General features: G+C 41.1%; 1 protein-coding gene across 1 annotated transcript in view; it reads right to left on the bottom strand.

Annotated features, from left to right (window-relative positions):
- Positions 1-4,456: 4,456 nt before the first annotated feature.
- si:dkey-246i14.3 (ephrin-A4) overlaps positions 4,457-19,700 on the bottom strand; it is a 31,067-nt gene continuing 15,823 nt past the window's right edge. The window contains exons 2-5 of the mRNA XM_031299312.2: positions 15,900-16,198; positions 11,920-11,988; positions 6,473-6,499; positions 4,457-5,784 (exon numbers count right to left, since the gene is read on the bottom strand). Coding sequence (XP_031155172.1) covers positions 5,696-5,784; positions 6,473-6,499; positions 11,920-11,988; positions 15,900-16,198 — 484 coding nt within the window. The 3' untranslated portion in view covers positions 4,457-5,695. The remainder of the gene's footprint in view (positions 5,785-6,472; positions 6,500-11,919; positions 11,989-15,899; positions 16,199-19,700) is intronic.

Here is a 19,700-nt window from a genome sequence, read left to right as displayed (position 1 = left end):
GTCCTCCCCAGGGAAGTTTTGAGCATCAACGACTTAATTTCCTGTATTCAGATACACTTTTATGCACCAATTTATGGTGGAAATACCTTTATTTTGCCTAAGAAAAACACAGATGACAATTCAAAATATATATTTAATGGAAAGTATGTTGTTGCGTGTCATTGGGCATTTTTAAGTGGGTATATGGAAATCCTTTCTTAGTGGGTATACTGTGTATACCTGCGTATCACGTAGACTACACCACTGATGTGTTGTTTTTGATGCTTCTAACAGAACTCTTATAGTAAATAATGCATTAGTAAACCACTAATATAATAATATTTAATATAATCAAATTTGAATAGCATTAAAATAAATTTAATTTCCCAAATCTGGGTGTGTTGTGATGTGGAAGCTTCAGTAATGAATGTGTTAATGCAAATGTGTTATTTCAATTATAAACTCTTTTCTTCAAATTATTTTTGGTGATATTTAGAATTTGCAATTTGAATATTTAATATATAATATTTAAAAATATGTGATTTTTTGTGGGAAGTATTGGGCTGTGTAGTGTTATTATCAGAGTCAAACTTTTAAACTAGCAATAATAATAATTTAATCATCATAATCACATCATAATCTGTCATAATTACTTAACAAATGAATAATTACCTTACTACAGCTTTAAAGCTTGAGGCTGTCTGCATCTGTGCAAAGACTACAAACACTTCAATTCTCTTTTTTCTACAATTGTGGTTGCACAGCTACTGCTGTTTTACTTCCCTCTCTCTCATATATATATATATATATATATATATATATATATATATATATATATATATATATATATATATATAAGGGTGCTCCCACCATAAAGACATGCATGCTAGGGAAGTCCTGCCATTTGCTCTTGATGTAGGCACTGGCATTACAACTGGAGTTGGCCCCCGGGCGCTGGACCATGACTGCCCACTGCTCCTAATTAGTTAGGATGGGTTAAATGTAGAGGACACATTCCTTGTATGTGTAAATGTACTTGGCAAATAACACTTTTATATATTATAAAGTTTGGTATATTGATCAGCTGTGAGGGCCATATTTCTAAATGCGTTACTTAAACTAAAACTAAAACAAGTGAAGTGAAAACTCCCAGAATAATAAAAAAACTGAACTGAATTCTGAAGACTCTAAAGGCATTTATGTGGAAGGTCTGCTTCACAGATTTAACATATTAAGCCAGTCTTTTACTCTCCACTGCATGAAGGGTCAAATATTCACTCTGGGAATCATATGCTGTATCTGATTATAAAGTATTGAAAAAGTAGACGCAATATGTGCAAGAGATGTCAAGTGACATTTTGCCAATTGGTGGAGATTTTAACATCCTTGTCCTTGATCTTGTTACTGTTAAGAGCTCTTTTTTTGCAGAACTATATAATCCAGCACACACAGCTGAGACATTACCTTGAGTAAATAACACTCAATGCTGCTTACAGATATGTCGGAAGCAATGGCACCCAACAGAAAAAAACACTTTTTCCTGTTCTCAGAGCTTCTGCTTCCTCATGCTAGAAAATGTTTTTTGTCCAGAGCTGTGAGAGTGAGAGGTCAGGAGATTTCAAACTGTGATTTCCTGATGCAAAAAGGTTTTAGAAGTTGACACATGTTATGGGCAGAAATGACAACTAAATATTAGATTAGTGAGCTGGAAAGATCACTGGAGCTTAAGTTTTCACACCTTTGAAATCTCGAACTGGCTCTGCCCATCATTAACATAATATCTTGGTGAAAACAGACAAAACAACAGCCAAAGTTTAAGAAATCTCTTGAATGACTCAATTTAACAAAAATACAGCATCTTAACTAGATTTTGCTAGTCTGGAATAAGACATTTAAGAGACAGTTTTAGTGCTGGTTGCTTCATATTCTTCACAATCCGTGCATGTTTTTTGCTAAAATGTACACGATGAAAGCTTCTAAGGAGAGAATGCCCAAAGAAAGCCAGCTTGGCCTCATATCACTTCACTTCCCAAAGGATTGTGGATGCTGTGACTTCAATAAAACAAAAATAAAAAGGCAACAAATGAATTCAAAATGTTGAAAGACATTTTTCTCAAGGACCTTGAGTCATTCATTTTCTTAAGTTTTCAGAAGGACACTTCCTGCAGCAGGGATGCCCGGATGCCGTCACCTCAGTTCACCTTGTTGAAATACACAGTTCAGGATTCACAATGTCACTACTGATCAATGTGTTGATTACATCTTAAGAAACTCTTAACTGTGAAAAACATCCTTCCGATATTTAAGGAGAGGCTCGTGAACATGTGTCCATGACAACTTCTCTCAGCGGACCACTAAAAAGAAAAGAGAAACATGTTACAGTACCCTGCAGTGATTTAAAACTACCAGACCAAAATCTACCTATGCATTCAAAATTTAATTTAATAATATATAATAATTTATTTTTCATAACCCTTAAAATATGTTGACATGTGAGTGTGCCCTTAAACAATCCACCCCCACACCTCTCTCTCTCTTTATTAAAGTAAAATATAAGCATTGTTTGCTTCTTTTAATAGTCAGAGTTTTGTATTTCTGAAGATGTAATCAACACCGGCAATCCAAGCCTTAAATATTCAGCCGAGGTCCAAGTAAATATAGGCTAACTTGTGGAAAGGAAGAACCTGCTGTTAAAATTTGATACAGTGTAATTACAGTGTCATTGGTGGAAAAGGAGATCGGCAATATGGATATGCATGAAGGATTGTTTTATTTTTAGTCAGACAGATAATTAAAAACTAAATTTGTCGTCCCAGAAATTGTTTATGATCACAGTCGCCCCAGAAAGCTTCGGAGGAAGCTTTGACGTGGGATTTTCATGATCTCCTAAATGTATATAGCAACATCTGTCCGTAATTACGAAGTTTTATTTTCGAGGGCGAGTTCACTTCCAGCTTTAGTACATTGACGCACAGCAGGCGTCTTCAAAACATCAACATTGTCAAGTTCAAAGAAATTCAGAACATATAATAAACGTTTGACTGTTCAAGCATCGTCTGGAATCAAAGATACAACAAACTCGATATCACACTATTACATAAAAGCTTTGGGTTGTGCATGTTTCTGCCATACAGTTTTTACACACCTAAAATGGAAGTGGACACAGGCTCACTTTATTGCTGCTGCTTTTTAAGTCATTTTCCTTTAACATTGGTCTAAAAGTATCCCCCCCACACTTTTCGCTGATTTCAGTACGCTTACTTCATCATTCACAATGGAAAAAAGAATGAAAACATGGGCTTTGAAAATGTCTCAGTGAAGGTCAAAAATCAAAGTCAGCTCATAGCATGCCTCAACACTGAAAAACATGTCATCAGAAGAGATCATACACCATGAAATAGACGCATTAGCCCTATTATCCAGGAAATTGCCTTTCTGGCTTCACAAGAGGTTATTGCCTTACATACATGAAAAATGCATTTTAAACCTTATCAGGATGTACACTTTTACATTTAAAAAGCAAAAAAATGTCCTCTTGCTCCATTTTCTACCTCAGTTCTGTGTTTACTGTAAATAAATACAATTACTTTAAGGTTGATGTATTGGCAATAATGCTTTAGGGTCTATTAATGCCGGGAGTCTATTGGAGTTTTATCAGGCTTTGGCTGCCCATAGATACAAACTCAGCTCAATATTCTCTAAGTTACTCACATTACAATGGCATCTTGCACCACAAGGTCATTTCAAGTCCCTGATGTCTCCTTATCTCCACACCCATGTGTATTACACTGGATGTGTGTGTTCCGCAAATAAGAGTTGTGTGTGTGTGTGTGTGTTGGTACAGAGACATTCGGTTACATAAAACATCAATACTTTCAAAAGTTAAATGACGATCGACTGGAAGTGTTTAAATGCAATCGTATTTATTTTTGTTGTCCTGCCGCGTAAAAAAAAAAAGAAGGGCTCAGATTGCAGTTGGCTCTTCACAGAAGAAGCTACATTCTTCACTAAAATGTGAAAGCAGAACAATCAAAACTAATTCCTGCTTGTACATGATTGAAAAAGTCTGCATCACTAAAAACATTTAACACATCTTCAAACTGCAGTTTTATCACCCATTTAGAAAATTAACATAAAAAAACAAATGGCATGACTGGTGTGATTAACAGCATGAGGAAAAATATAACAAGTGCCAACAATGTAGTTTTCTTTTAAGATGTAATAAACTGTTTAATTAATTAAACAATTATTTAATTTTTCCGAGCTCAAGTCACTCAAATTCTGTGGGGGAATAATTATGTAACTATAAATATATAAAACTTAATTTCAATGAAAAATACACACCTACATTATGTCTAATTTCAATTAAAAAAAAAAATGAATTGTTTATTCATCATGATATTTTGTCTTAATCTATGACATTCAATTACAGCAATTTCTTTAAAATACTATTTGGCCAAAGAAAAAATTAAAAATCAAATCAAATCATTTAACTAAATTGTAGCAGAGCATATTGAAAATTCCAGTCCATACATATAGACATCCAGAATATAAATCATTGTTTGTGTATGCCAAATAAGTATTTTTGCACTTAAATATCAGAGATCAGTTCTTACCAAAATATTGAATTATGCAGTTAATATATCTCATTTTGCAGAATATATTAACTATCCAGTAAAACCTAAAATCAAGGATCCTGCTTAAAAAAAGGACAACAAAAGGAACAAAAAGCTTGTGTGCATATCTGCACACCTGGTTGGTCACCAGAAGCATCGACCAATCAGCCTCCTCAGTGGTCCGCAGCATGTTCAGTGGAGTGAGGCGAGCTGATGCTCTCGGTTTACCCATAAACCCCTCTGTTCAGTGCTTTATTCTGAAGCAGAGAGAGGCGTGGGGAGGCAGAACAACAGGGGGTCCAATCAGAGGACAAACTCAGGTCCCATTATTACCAAACAGCACCACAATCTAAATGTCCAGTTTCTGAGTTTATGGCCAACCCAGTCCAACTCCAGTTAAACCAGTATAATCCCAGTAGGGGGCGCAGCAGCCCTGCTTGACTATTCCAGAACATTCCCCATTTCCTCCTAAAACTACTTTATTTCCGAAATCTAATTAGTTAAAAAAGTTTGACAAGACTAAAAATGTGTCAGTAACTTATGTCTAACCATGTACAGAAAAAAGTCACCAGCTAACTGATTGACCTCCAACCTGAGCCACTCGGTACAGTAGTACATGTTTATTTGGCCACTTTTTAAACAGAAGGCAGTTTTTCGTAAATACACAAAAACACAATGAGTAGAAAATGAGAAACGGAACGAGAAACAGAAATGAAAAAGTGAGAAAACTTGGTTGGAACAATTCCTGACAGACTCATTGTTCTTCTGGCAGTGGGATATGAGTCTTATGATTCAGCCTTGCTCTATGTGTAATATTCTGAAGAAAATAACAAAGAAATGAATCACTGAGATTCGGCTTCTCGGTCCCTGAGTCACTGTGGCCCCGTTCTGGATCAGACACACTGATTCTTTCTGGAATTTGACAGGTAAACCAGCCACAAGGTAATATCTGTCATATACAGTAGCTTAGCATAGATTGCATTATGTCATTCACTGTCTGAGCGTAGACTGCATTGTGTACTTGAAAGTCTGAGTAATATCTCCCGGTCCGGGGGAAACCGGGCGTGAGGTCAGCGCAGCGGTGAAGAGGGACAAGGAAGTCAGGTGGTCAATAGGAGGAGGACGAGGATGAGGAGGAGTGGAGGTGAAGCTGTCCTCAGTGAGCAGGCACTACTTTCTGGTACAGTTTCTGAAAGAGAGAAGGAAACTTTAGGAATTAAATAATTTGTATGTATGAAAAGCACTATATGGCCAAAAGTATGTGGACACTATTGTGACTTTTGGTCTGGACCATTTTTTCACAGCTTGGGCTCAGCTGCGCCTTAATTCCAATTTATGAAAAACTTAATGTTATAGCATATTATAGGCAATGCGTGCTCCTAACTTTGTGACAACAGTTGGTGGTAGATCCTTGAGTGCGAGCCAGGCCTTATCGCCCTATATCACTGATGCTCTAGTGGCTGAATAGGAGAAAAAACCTGCAGCCAGGTTCCAAAAATCGTGTAGAAAAATGTCCCAGAAGAGAGACGGATGTTACGAAAGCACATTCATGGCCATTGTTCTGGAATGAGATTTTCAGCGATCACATATACTGTAGGTGTAACGTATTGGTGTCCACATAGTTTGGCCATGCAGAGACTCATTTCTATGGCTGATCAATCAAAATTGAGCTTTATGTACGTTCTCATTTTCATATTTTCATACAGATAATGCACCATACTCTTGTTATTACAGATTTTTTGCAAATAAATCACATTTGAACTTGAACTTGAGTGAGGCAGAAATATCACATATGCAATTGTGCATATGTAACCAACACATTATAAAGATGCGATGCCTAAGATTAATAATACATTGGGTTTAATGTTGCTTCTCACCTTGTATTTGTTTTGAACCCTCTGATGCTGTAATAGGAGAGAGAGGAAAGAAGATTAAAATAAAGTTGAGGCGAAGAAACAAGTTGCTGATTAGTCATTTTCGTATGCTTAACTTTCTCAATAAAGCTACTGCTTTGTGGAACAAAAGGAGCAAGAAACAGACAAATGACCAGGGTAAGGTATTTACCATTACTCAAAGCCTTACGCCATGAAAAATGTGTACTGACTAGCTGCTCAACCCTAAATATGTCCTCTATGCAAATTCTCTTAAAGGTCGGATAAAAAAAGCGCTTGAGAAGCATGGCAACAGGAAAAGATAGTGTTATGTAAATTAGGAGGAGTAAGAATGATCGAGATTATACAGAGAGGATACAGGAAATGAAAAAGAAGGAGGAAAAAACACACGAAAATTCAAAATGACAGAGCGAAACCAAGATGTGGACAGAAGATGAAAGGAAGAGCAGCGGAGACCCGAGTGAGAAAGTATGGCAAAAAAAAAAGGTTGAAGAGAAAAGATTGAAACAAGGTCAGACAGGGAGAAAAGGGAGGGAGAGAAAGAGATGGGATGGGGGGGGGGGTGTTTGTGTCTGGGCGTCACTTTCTCAGCAGGGGTTGGACTAAAAGGAAATAATGGAGGGAATGATGGAGGGATGGTTAGGATGAAGGGATAGGGAGGGGTGGGAGAGCTGGTAAAAAGAAGAGGAAAAGCGACATAAAAAAACTAAATACAGATGTTGAGACTAAAAAGCGGAAATGGTTAAAACCCCTTACAAAAAGGAACGGAAAGGTCAGAAAACTGGGATGAGGCTGTATAATTGCAGCCATTATTAAATCGATCTACGGCCTTGAACCCACGTCTGACACTGCAACCCCAAAGAGACACCCACACACACACCCACACACACACACACACACACAAAAACTACCACCTATCCACATCCCACAGAGAGTGACTGAGATTATGAGAGAAGAAATGGGACACAGCTTATCGGCTGTATCATCACACAGTGGAGGATTTATTAAATGAGGGTGTTTCCATCTCGTACCTACAGGTCTCTGCAGCAACATGTCACTTCGACAGACATGAGACACTAAATGACTCCCAGTTCTGTACAACTAACGAACATCTAGGGGTTAACGAAGCATTAAATAGCATGCTGGGTCTGGGCCTCTGGTTGAGTCGGTGTGTATGTGTGTGCACATGCCTGTCTATGTAACTGTAATTGTGAGTGTTTGAAGGGGAAAAAAATCTAAGCAAACAGAAGAGAATAATAGTCAAACATTTCAGGCTTTAAATAGCGCTGCCGCACTTACACAAAATAGAATAAAAATCATCATCATTGTGTTTATTAATTGAAAAACGTAACATTTCTGCCATCAACACATTTTAATACAATTAAACAACAAAAGATTATTTCTTATTTATATTACTTAGCTGTCCTTTCATGGTTCAATTTTGTTGAAAAAACTGAAGCATAAATTTCTTTTTATAAAAAATATTTTTTTTTAAATCAATTAGCAAAACTTACAAAATTACTTCTTCTTTAGTGAGTTTTTTATGGATTTATTTGCAGATATTTCAGATGGTGTAGACATAAAGCTATAAGGAATAATTATCTTATGATAAGTATTAATATGTTTTAAATCAAACTTATAATTTATTTGGGTAGAGGAAAAACACTTCACTGAAAAGTAGTGTGTATGTGTGTGTGTGTGTGTGTGTGTGTGTGTGTGTGTGTGTGTAACACTCTGCCGCACTTCGAAACTAAAATGTTAAACGCCTATTGTTTACCCGGCTGTGTGTGATATGTGTGTTTTGATCTGACTTTAATCACATAATTTGCGCAAAAGTTGAACATCAAGGACCACTAGTTTGTGTCAACATCATAATTTTGGTCATGGTGAGCGCCGCCACAAAATGGCGACCATGGTGGCATGACTGCAAGAACTGTGCTGTCTCTGCACTGCAGTCAGAAACATGCAGCATGTTTAACTGTACATGTACAACCATGGCTAAATGTGTGAGTGTGTGTGCGTGCGTGTGCATGCCAGTGTATGTGTGTGTGTGTGTGTGTGTGTGTGTGTGTGTCGCCAGTCGGCAGAATAGCCCACTGCAGAGACAGACACTGTTCCACCATCCCACTTCTCATGCCGCCATTTTACACACGCAGGAGCTAATGCAACTATAACTGTAGTGCTTCACTAAAAAAAAAAAAAATAGCTAAAGCGAAAAAACAACGAACGAAAAAACGCAAATCGCTTAAAGTGGTTAAAGTCAAATTCTGAGAATCGAGTTTGGGATCCGAGAGAGCGCGGATGGGCAAGCGGTGTGTGTGCGTCTGTGTTCGAGTTGTCCTTGTGTGTATCGAGTTCAGAGGGTACAAAGGTATTTGGGAGAGAGTGGAGGGGGTAAAGGAGGGCAGCGATGTAAGACATTTCTTAAAAAAAAAAAAAAAAAAAAAAAAAAAAAAAAGAGAAAGAAAGTGGGGAAAATGGTGAAGCTCTGCAAACTGAAATGAATGCAATGGACTGCTCACAGCGGGAGAACGACGGGAAGAGAGACGGGGGAGAGAACGAGAATCAATTAGAAGGAGAGGGAAGTTGGTCTATAATGGTTTCTCACAGTAGGACGGCGGCAAAAAGAGAAAGGCGGAGAGGCAAAGCGACAAGGAGAAGAAGAGACATAAACACAACAGGAGGAGTTTGGAGGGAGAAGTATGGAGTGAGAGGCAAAGCGAGCCGGTGAAATATGCAATAGAGGGCTGCAGGGCGCCCGAGATTTCACAACACCAGTACGCTGATGCCAATTCAGAGCCTTGTTTCTGATGCAACACAGGCTCAAACACCTTTCAGCAAAGCACTTTTTCTGGCGTGATTCGTGACAGCGTTGTGTTCAAATAAACATCATCACACACATCACTACGCCAAAAACATAACCAAAACTTAAACAAAGCCAAATCATGCTTTACAATGCTGCAAGCAGACAGCCAGGATGAGGAAACATCACACACACACACACACACACACACACACACACACACACACACACACACACACAGGAGGTTATTAGGAGCTTCCTGCGTCACTGAAGCTGTCCTGGGTGGTTGGTTGTGTTTTTGGGTTAAATTAAGGCGATAAACACACACATTTACACACTGGAGAGGAGACCGAGGGACTGGCGAGTGGTTGCTGACCTTGCAGCAATGACAGCGTACCTGACGGACCCTCTCACTGTCATCACTCTGTCCTTCAGACCAGTGTGAGGCAGGTGTGTGTGTGTGTGTGTGTGTGTGTGTGTGCGCGCTCGCTGATAATTAATTCAAACACCCACAACAGGGCATCCCCGCATAGAAATACCGTTTAATCACATTCTTTCTGGAAGGAAAAAAAAAAGTTTGGGGAGAGAAGAAGGGAGGGAGGTGCACGGTTTGAAGTTTAGATAAGAGATAAGATGTAGCTGAAGGACAAGAGGCTGCCATCACCGAGGGACACACACACACACACACACACACACACACACACACACACACACACACACGTAAGGTGCACCCTGTTGCCATGCTACCTGTCAGATTAAAGGGAACCTGAGGGTATGTAAGGTGTTGCCACAGGGAACAACACAACAGCTGTGGTAAACCACCACTAATGGACAGTCAAAGAGAGAGAGAGAGAGAGAGAGAGAGAGAGAGAGAGAGAGAGAGAGAGAGAGAGAGAGAGAGAGAGAGAGAGAGAGAGACACCCTCAAACTCTCCTTCATCTCCTCTCTCATCCATCTCATTTGCTCTTCTCTCTCTGGCCTCATGTATTCTCATCCCAACGCACTCGCCGCACAGCATGCCCACAACAGAGATGGAGCGGCGCAACGGTGAGGAGTCTGAATAACTGTGTGGTAGATATGGAGATACAACAAAGAGATAGAGAAGACACAGGAAAGGTGCAGGAGGTGGGGGTGAGGAGGAATTGGGTGGAGGGGTGGGGCGGAGTCCAGGGGGAGGGAGGAGGAAGTGTAAGAGACTGCCATGGATGGTGCCTAGATTAGTTTTGCTCCAGTAGCGAAAGATCATAAAAAATGAGGAAGGGTGGAGAGAGCTGAGGAGACAGAGAGAAGGGGAGGATTAGTGCCACTTCAGGAATGACAGAAGACTAGAAAGAAAGAGCGGGAGGTTGGAGTGGAAGGGGGGGCAGTGGAAGACAAGGAGAGAGAAATCCTGACATTTAGTCGGGATTAGTTTTGGTTAAAGAACAGGATGAGAGAGAGAGAGAGTGAGAGAGAGAGAATTAATAATGGAAACAGGAGATGGAAGTATGTGTATCTTTGTGGGTGGAAGTCTTTCTAATGTAAAGTCAAGTGTGTGTGCATGTGTCTCCCAGCATGCTTAATCCAGGTGATTCCAAATATTTGATTATTTCCGGCTCAGATAGGCTGGATCAAAAGACTACATTAGCAGTTTCTCAGTGAACAACTATCCATGGTATTTTTAATTAATGACAGCAGGATAATTAACATGTTAAAAAAAGTCATCAGCCTTCACTCTGGTAATAAGGCAGAAAATTACTCCCCGTCTCGCGCCGGAACAGGGATGGCATTTAAGAATTCATTTGAGACGGATGGGCCTCTTTTTATTCCGGCTTTTAATATATTTTTTTACCGTACACCAAAATGACACAAATTTAATCAAGGCGGCGCCGTTGGGAGGTATTCGTTAGACGGCACATAGGGATTTAGTGAACGGGTCTCACACACATGCAGAGACAAGCAACCTTGCGAACAGCTTTCATGGAAAATGAAAAGTGTGTGTTGGTTCAGCCTGGGACAGCACGACAAACCCCCTGCAGATAGCACTGGGATGGGAACTGGGACAGACGTCTCAGACACGCATATGAGCTAGCTCGCTCACACACACACACACACACACACACACACACACACACACACACACACACACACATTCCCACAGTGACTGGGCAACATTCCCAACCGGAATGGGCAGCTCACTGGACTGGAAGACTAACATTACTCCAGGCGTGCTCTGGATTAGATCAACTCTGGGAATTTCACACTGGGACAGAGAGATGGAGAGTGGGAGAATGAGGGAGATAAGGGGGGGGGGGGAATAGGAGAACAAGGAGAGGGGACTAATGCTTAAAAAAAACCTCAATTCAATTTGGTTTAAAAACAAATGTGGAGTGGAGAGTGGAGTAAATCTCATTTTACAAGGTTAAAGATAATGCAAGATTCTGAGGGGTAAAGATGAATTTCCTTGATAAAAGTAGAGAATTAGAGCATTACAGTTATTCAGAAAGAGAGGGGAAATAGCAGTGCGGATGCGGAGCAGTCTAAACACCTTGCACTGGTAGTGGAGATGAGAGAGGCAGAGAGAGGAGTCTCTTGGTGTACAAAGGGGGAGCATGAAAGGAAGAACAGATAAAAAGAGGAGTGTACTCACTGGGCTCACAGCACACGGTGACACGCAACTTCATACATGGCAGAGGAGGGCCTTCCTCTGCGGGTAGTGCTAGAAAGAACAACAAGAGAGAGACAGAGATTTAAATATGCTGCTACCTATTAAACACAACAAGCGGTTTGTATTCAAAATGCTAATGCGTCAAATAAAAGACATTTGCATAATGCCGGATGAAATCTTTCCATTATATCTATTCTTTCAGAACTCTTGTTATGTTTGAAGAAATAATATGACAAAAAAGCTAAAGAGCAGCGACCACCATACCAACACCTCATAAAACACATGATATCAATATAAAGAATCACACCATCTGCCTGTGTCACAGAGACACAGGCACACTTATTTGCACAACTAAATAAAAACAATAAAATACGCGATTGAGAGTGCAACCATAAAAAAACCGCAACTACTCCAATATGAATACTGATTACGACTCATGTGGCAAACATCAGCTGTATTACCTGTCAGTCTAACATTGCTTTAACGAAACAAATCAGTCTGGAATCTGTAGTTAAAGAGCTTTATATTTGAATTATTCACAAACAGCTGCTAACTCAACAGGGACCCAACACACAAGCTGAGTATATGATCACTAACAGTCTGTCTCACTTTGTATCTATTTCAACTGATAAGTTACAGCACAGAATAGCAGTGGGACCATGTTATAGGGCACTATCTACGGTGGCTGAGAGAGCTCAACTCACACAGACAAAACATCTTCACCATGTTGATAGCACATATGTCAGATTAAGAAAAAAAATGCTGCAAATAAACGAAACATAAGCAAAGAGAGGAGCACTTTCACCAAAATACAGAACGTACAAGCAAATACAGAAATGCTGCAAGTCGTACGCAACACATCAAATGTGAGTTTCAACACTGCACTGCACACTTTCCAGGGGAAACTAAAAACTGACGAACATGCCACGACGTGCGATTTTCTTCAGATCACCACTCGTCAGTGAAGTTGGAAGATGAGCTTTTTTCGGAGTTTTGTCCTTTGGACGTTAACTTCAAGTCCCCCTCCATTCAAAAATGACTTTTGCTTATTGCTGCTTCACTTGTGTTGATGAGCGTCATTGTGCAGAATGATATATGTGCTGAGTTTGACACTAGACGGCTTTTCACGTTCATCTGCTGAAGGGGGAACATTTCTCTGTTCTCACCTTAAATCTCAGTTCAAGACGTGTCCGTACGAGCAGGATTTTATGACATCACTACTAGTTTGAAAGCAAATCATGGTCCAGCATGCAACTGACACAAGTGTGATGTAGAAACTTGAAACCTCCAGGGCACATACACTTAGATATTAAGAGACATCTTGTATCTGGTAAACATTTCATATGAACAATATTTGCATATTCATAATTAGATTCTATAATTTTATAAATCTGAGAGAAGTAATAGAAAAAAAATCAAAAGTTTATTGAACTTTTTTGTGTTGAAAAACTATATTAGAAAAATTATTATTCAAAGCAGAGTATTCTTATATGTATTAAAACATGTCTTGAGGGGTTATTTAAGATTTGTTTTTGTCAAACGTCTATTTCTAAGCTAAATATTTATTTTAGTTTCAACAATGTGATTGCAAAAATTTGTGTTTGACTAAATTACTAGTGCATGCATTCTTTAGTTTTAGGTGTCCCCTGGAAACGTTGCTATCCCCTCAAATGGTTCCATGTTAGGAGCAGCTGACGGTCAGAGGATGTCAAGGTGTTTCCTGTTTGTGGGGATCCAGACATGGAGAAGCAGCGGGCGTTGGTCAGCAGGTCAGGCAGAGAGCCGGAGACAGTGGGCTGTCAGTGTCATAGTCTGTGGGAGCCGTAGAGAGGAGCTCAGCCCAGCTCAGACTGAGCCAGCTAATGCCATTAGTGTTTCTAATACTATTGTACTGTTCTCCCAGGCTAATGCCATTATACTGTCTCCAGTGCCGGGGGCCCATTCAGCACACAGATCCCAGAGCCAGACATTTGGACTAACTTTACGCCTTATCTTTGATGTGGACAAAACACACACAATCACTCTGAGCCCGATGTGGCCCGACCGGGGTGGGGGGGCAACCATTGTTGCTTTTCTCTGAACTGGCCTGAACAACCACAATAGCCCAGTGTGTGAGTGTGTGTACATATATACATGTGTGCGTTAGCGTGTGTGTGCGTGTGTGTGTGTGTGTGTGTGTGTGTGTGTGTGTGTGTGTGTGTGTGTGTGTGTGTGTGTGTGTGTGTGTGTGTAAGCACTCTCTCATGCCCTCACAATGCCCCATTGTCCCTTGGACCGCAACAGTAATTTATGTAAAGATTCCTCTTTTTCTTCATCCCATCCATCCCTTTTCTCCGTGGCTTTTGTTGCTCTCCCTTTTCTCTCTCCAGTGTGGATTCCTCTCATCCGGCCTCTCTTGTCCCCCCCCCCCTCCTCCCCAACCTCACTCCCTGTACTGTCAGACTGTGTCCATCTTTTGCTCTCTCTCTCTCTCTGTCACTCCTCCACGCTTCTCTGCCTGCCTTTTATTTCCCCCACCTCACTGTCGTCCCATATTGATCTTCATTTCTTCCTCCTACACTTTGCAGTCCCTCTGTCTCTTTGTTGTCACCCTTCCATACCATGCATTCACTTGACTCTTTCATTGGCTGACTTGTTTCATGTCCTCCCCTCTTGGTTGGACTGACACCAGAAGTTGTAAAAAGTAAGGAAAAAAAATGATTTTACAGCCACTAAGCCATCTTCTGTGTCTCTCCCTCCCTTTTCTCCCTCCAATGGTTTGAAATAAATAAGTGAGGGGAGAGGAGCACAGGAGAGTGAAATGGGGAAAGAAGAAACCATCACTAAAATTGTGTAACAGCCTAAAGGTTTAAGAAAATATCAAATTAATTTAATTCAGCATGAATTTATGGAATACATTAATGCTATAAGCTGCAGTTTGCCGACACGCAAAGCCTCATAAAAACACATTTGCTAAAGTTGCCCTCAAACTTTTTATCCCTTAAAAATTAAGGGCAGCCTGGCCACCACAATTCCTCCAACACAGGTGTCTATGCACAGCCTGAATTAAAGCATCAAATATTAACATATCTTTGGGCTGTTTTACTTGGCTTCCAGCGTGTGGAGCCTTAAGCAACAAATTTCTTACAAGACAGTAAGTGAAAAAATACTTTGCATATTAAAAACAGATACTGTACCTTTTAGCCATGTATTGAACCTCAATTCTTTTTGAGAAATTATAGTAAATGAATCTGCAAGTATAAATTCATATTATCAAAAAGAAGTCCTGATGAAGCAGATTATCTGAGTCTTTAGTGTTTAAGTCCTTGGGAGGACAGAATGTTACACGATACTAGCGGTTTTCAAAGCTTGAACTTTGAGTTTTGCTCATTGAGTCACGAATATTTCATGTTACAGTGAAATACTTGGGCGTAAAAATATTTTTAAGCAAAAATTCCAAACATCACCTCGTTCCAACTTCTTAATTGTAAGTATATGCCACTTTACTTCGCCTTAAGTGATAATAAACTGAAAATCTCTGGGTATTTGACCATTGGTTGGACAGACAACCAACTTAAAAGGTGTCGTTTTGGTACCGATATAAAGTATTTCAAATGATAACCAGTCCTACCTGTAACCCACTTGAATCTCTGAATTCACACACCCCCCCACACACACTATTTTATTTATTATACACACATTATTTTATGTCATATGCCAAAGGAATTTTCGAGGGGAATATTCTGTTAGGCCCCTTTGCATCTTTTCCTGCTGTTCCTCCTCTCTCACTCTCCTCATCATCTTTCCCTCTTCTCTCTCTCTCTCTTGTACAGTAGTGTCAGTAGCCTCTTAATCCTGTTATCTCCACATATACAGGCTGACACCAAGCCACTCGCCAGAGCTGTAATCAACTACCCTACACACACACACACACACACACACACACACACACACACACACACACACACACACACTATACTCACAGCTGTAGTAGTAGTGGCGCCCTGGCAGAAACTCAAACCCCAGCGAGAAGGGGGTGAACCTTTGGATCTTCTCAGAGAAGCGCACTGGTCCAAACGGAGCGTAGGGGGTGTTACACTCCCACCTCTTGATGGCCCCTCTGGTCTCCACGCAGCCCTGGAAAGAAACCTCTCCCACCAGGTAGAGGGCCAGTGTCTCCGGCTGCCCGGGACCCTGGGTCCCCTTGTCGGGGTAGTGTGGGCAGTAAATGTCCAGGTAGTCATTCAGATTCACCTGGATGGACAGATCTCCTGCTGTTAACCTGGAAGACAGAATGATGGCGACATTAATATTTCACGTTAACAATTACACAGAGAAATACATGACTGAAGGGGAAAGAGAGGTGATTAAACACAGACAGAGAGAGAAAGAGAGAAGACAGATGACAGGTATTTCATAATTCCTTTGTGCCTGGAGGAATGTGGATAGTCACAGCAGACGGATGGTTCATCAATATTACACAAAACGATTACACAGGGTGATAAAGCAAAGTTTTGCATGTCTTAAAGAATGTTTTACAATTTGATATATCACACTGATACGACTGCATTTTACTTCCAGGCCAGCAAGGGAGCCGTGTTGAGTGACAGATAGCGTGAACAACAATCTCTCATATGCTAATTAAGACCAATGAGGGGAGTTCGGTGCAAAATACACTCGACTCCCTCTGCTTTCCACTCTCCTACTACACAGCACAGATATACACAGGAGTGTGCAAACTAATGCGGACATGCACGCGCATGCACAACCACGTCTTCAGTCAAGGTTGACTGGCTTTAGGCATAACAACAACTCTGGACAAGACAGCATCATTAGAACCGAAGAGCTGCATAATGCATGCTCCTTTAGACCGCAGATTCTGACTTCCTGTCAGCTACAGTATAAAGAGGTACCCGTGTACAAACTAATATGGAGGAAGAGAAGAAGAAAAATTGAGGTTGAGGAAGTCGATGTAGGACAAAGTAAGTGAGGTGAATTCAACATGAAGAAATCATAAGACTTTGTAAGAATCATAACAGCATGAAAAGACAAAGCAGGGGACATAAATGACGAGAGATATGTCAAATGACAAATGGAGGGAAGGAATGCGAGTTATTGAGTGACATTGTGATGAGGCCCAGAGGAAGACAGATGGAGACTGATGAAAAGAGAGCTGTTGAGACAAGTTGGAGCAGATAAATGGAACACAAAAGAAGAGGAAAGTTAGAAGAACAGGTAAAAAAAAAAAGTGGAGTAAAGAGAAAAGAAAGTAAAGTGTTTTAATTAGCGACCCCAGAGTGTTTGAGTGCAGACACACAGAGAGGAGAACAACGGAGTGGAAGAAAAAGAGGAGACGGACTTTAATTGGTCTCCTCTTCACATGGAGCGCAGGAGAAAAGAATGAGGGGCAGAATGTGGCTTGGGCAGAAGGTTCAGGTCCATCAGTGGGAGTCTTTATAGAGGGGTGACAGAGCGGAGGAGAGAGGAAGGGAGTGCTGGGAGTCAGTGAAGAGGAACATAGAAAGGAAAAAAGAGCACGGAATGGGGAGGGGAGGATGGCGGTAGACGACGGAGTAGTCTTAAGTTAAGTAGGCGGACAGAGAGGAGACCAAAATAATAAATGAGAGAGAGAGAGAGGAGGAGGAGACAGAGATGATGAAAAGAACTGAAATGAAACAGATAGACATGACAGGAAGCAGGAGACTGAGATGGTCCAGCAAATCTGCAGAGGGTGTCAAAGATGGATGGAGCATAGAGAGCAGAAAGGACAAGAGCATATGGCGCGACTAAAAAACTGAAATAGAAATCAGCGTTTTTTGTTAACTTTGAACCCAAAAGTGGGCGCAGTGGTGCATATTTCTGAATGAGATAATGGAGCAGAAAAGTGTGTGTCGTGGTGGTGGATGCAGGTAAGACCCTGGAGGCAGGTCTCACCAAAAGTTGCTTCCTGCTCAATAGCTATCGTGCAGAATTGGCGATCTATCAACGCGACAGGACACCATTGATCTAGATGCTTTGCTCAGGACACACACACACTCTCCTCTGATCAATATCCTCTCTGTAAATGTCGTGTGTGCGTGTGTGTGTGTGTGTGTGTGTGTGGACACGTCCCAATAGCTCTATTACCTGTGTATGCTAATTACAGCCGAACAAAAGAACTTAATTGTCTGGTTAAGGGAACACAAACACACATTAAGCCAGTGTAAGAGCGCACACACACACACACACACACACACTCTTTGCACTATGCTTTCTGAAGCTTGTTCGAGACAGAGAAATGTTTACTTAGGTGCACCAGCTGTGGAAGTGTGTGTGTGTGCGTGTGTGTGTGTGTGTGTGTGCACACGGGTGTGTGTGCATATGTGCAATGTGTATGTAATAATAGACGTGTGCTGTGTCAACATGCTGCACCCTGCACCCCCTGCTATACATGTCATTCACCTCAAGCTTCTTCTGCACTGCTCAGGTCCTGTTTCCCTCTCACCCACCCCCCAATCAGCACTCCTCCTCACCCCCTCCCTCTCCTCGATCTCCTCCCTACTTTCCCTCCTATTTCTGACTCCTCTCTATCCTACATTACCCCCTCTTCCTCCCACAAGCCTCCAACCTTGGCCTGCGCCATATGCACGCCAGCAATTACAGAGACGGCGTGCTCTACTGATGTCAAACTGTCAGCCCTCTTTCTATCCTCTTCCCTTCCTTCCTCCCTGTTCCTTCTCTCTGGCCCTGGTAGGCTTGGGTATGCCCTAATTACACTTACAGCATCCTCCACTCCTGCCAGCCACCATGCAGCAGAGTGGTGACAGCACAGGGGAATCATGGTAGCACCGAAGGGCTGTGGGTGTAAAAGAACAGAGTGCTAGAGCAGCCAATCAGCAGGAGAATCCTCTGGAAGTGAAGGAGAGGATTGGTTTGGTCCAGTGCTGGAGCAGAGGGTGAGGGCAATTGAAGCAGTGAATGAATGAATGAATGAACACACACACACACACACACACACACACACACACACACACACACACACACACACACACACAACTTCACTAGAATAAAACATGCACTATCCCTGAGGGTGAGCAGTGACACCCTTCTGAGAAATGGTGCAAGCTCTTGGTTGATAAAGAAAACTCCCACAGAGGAGCCGAATCAAAAGTAACATGCTAGGCTCTTCAATGGAGTACTTGAAAAGGCTAACATTTATCCTTTTTATAATTGCAGGATATGACATTCAAAATGCAAAAATTAAACATAACCGATGTCCTACCAATCTGTGTCTATGTTAGTGTGTGTGCACACAGAAGCATATTTACACGTGTATGTGAGTGTGTCTGTGTGTGTGTGTGTGTGTGTGTGTGTGTGTGTGTGTGCACGAGCAGTTATAATGAAATGCAGGGGGTTGACTGTGGCAGAGACCTTTGATCCTTTAATATGAGAGAATAATTAAAGGAGCAACAATCCCACAACACGGCTTCAGGAATACAGAGCAGATACTCGATTGAGCACAGCAGCATCGTACTATGCATACTGAATACACTTGGGCACTTAACGCATGTACTGCACATAAACATGAGGGCTACAAATATTCTACTACAGTATAAGGAAAATGCTAATAACATGCTTACACTGTACTATACATCCCAAATGAATGGTTACTGTATATACTGTAGTTTTAATAAACACTTTCATGCTTGTGAGGGAACGATAACAAGGCCACAGGAAAAGTCAGTTGGTTCCTTGTAGTGACGACAGGAGGCTGAAAGGCTTGGTGGAGCCTCAGTTCTTCTGTG

This window comes from Sander lucioperca, chromosome 10 (assembly GCF_008315115.2).
Source record: "Sander lucioperca isolate FBNREF2018 chromosome 10, SLUC_FBN_1.2, whole genome shotgun sequence".
Lineage (NCBI taxonomy): Eukaryota > Metazoa > Chordata > Actinopteri > Perciformes > Percidae > Sander > Sander lucioperca.
This window is presented reverse-complemented; position numbering and strand designations above follow the sequence as displayed.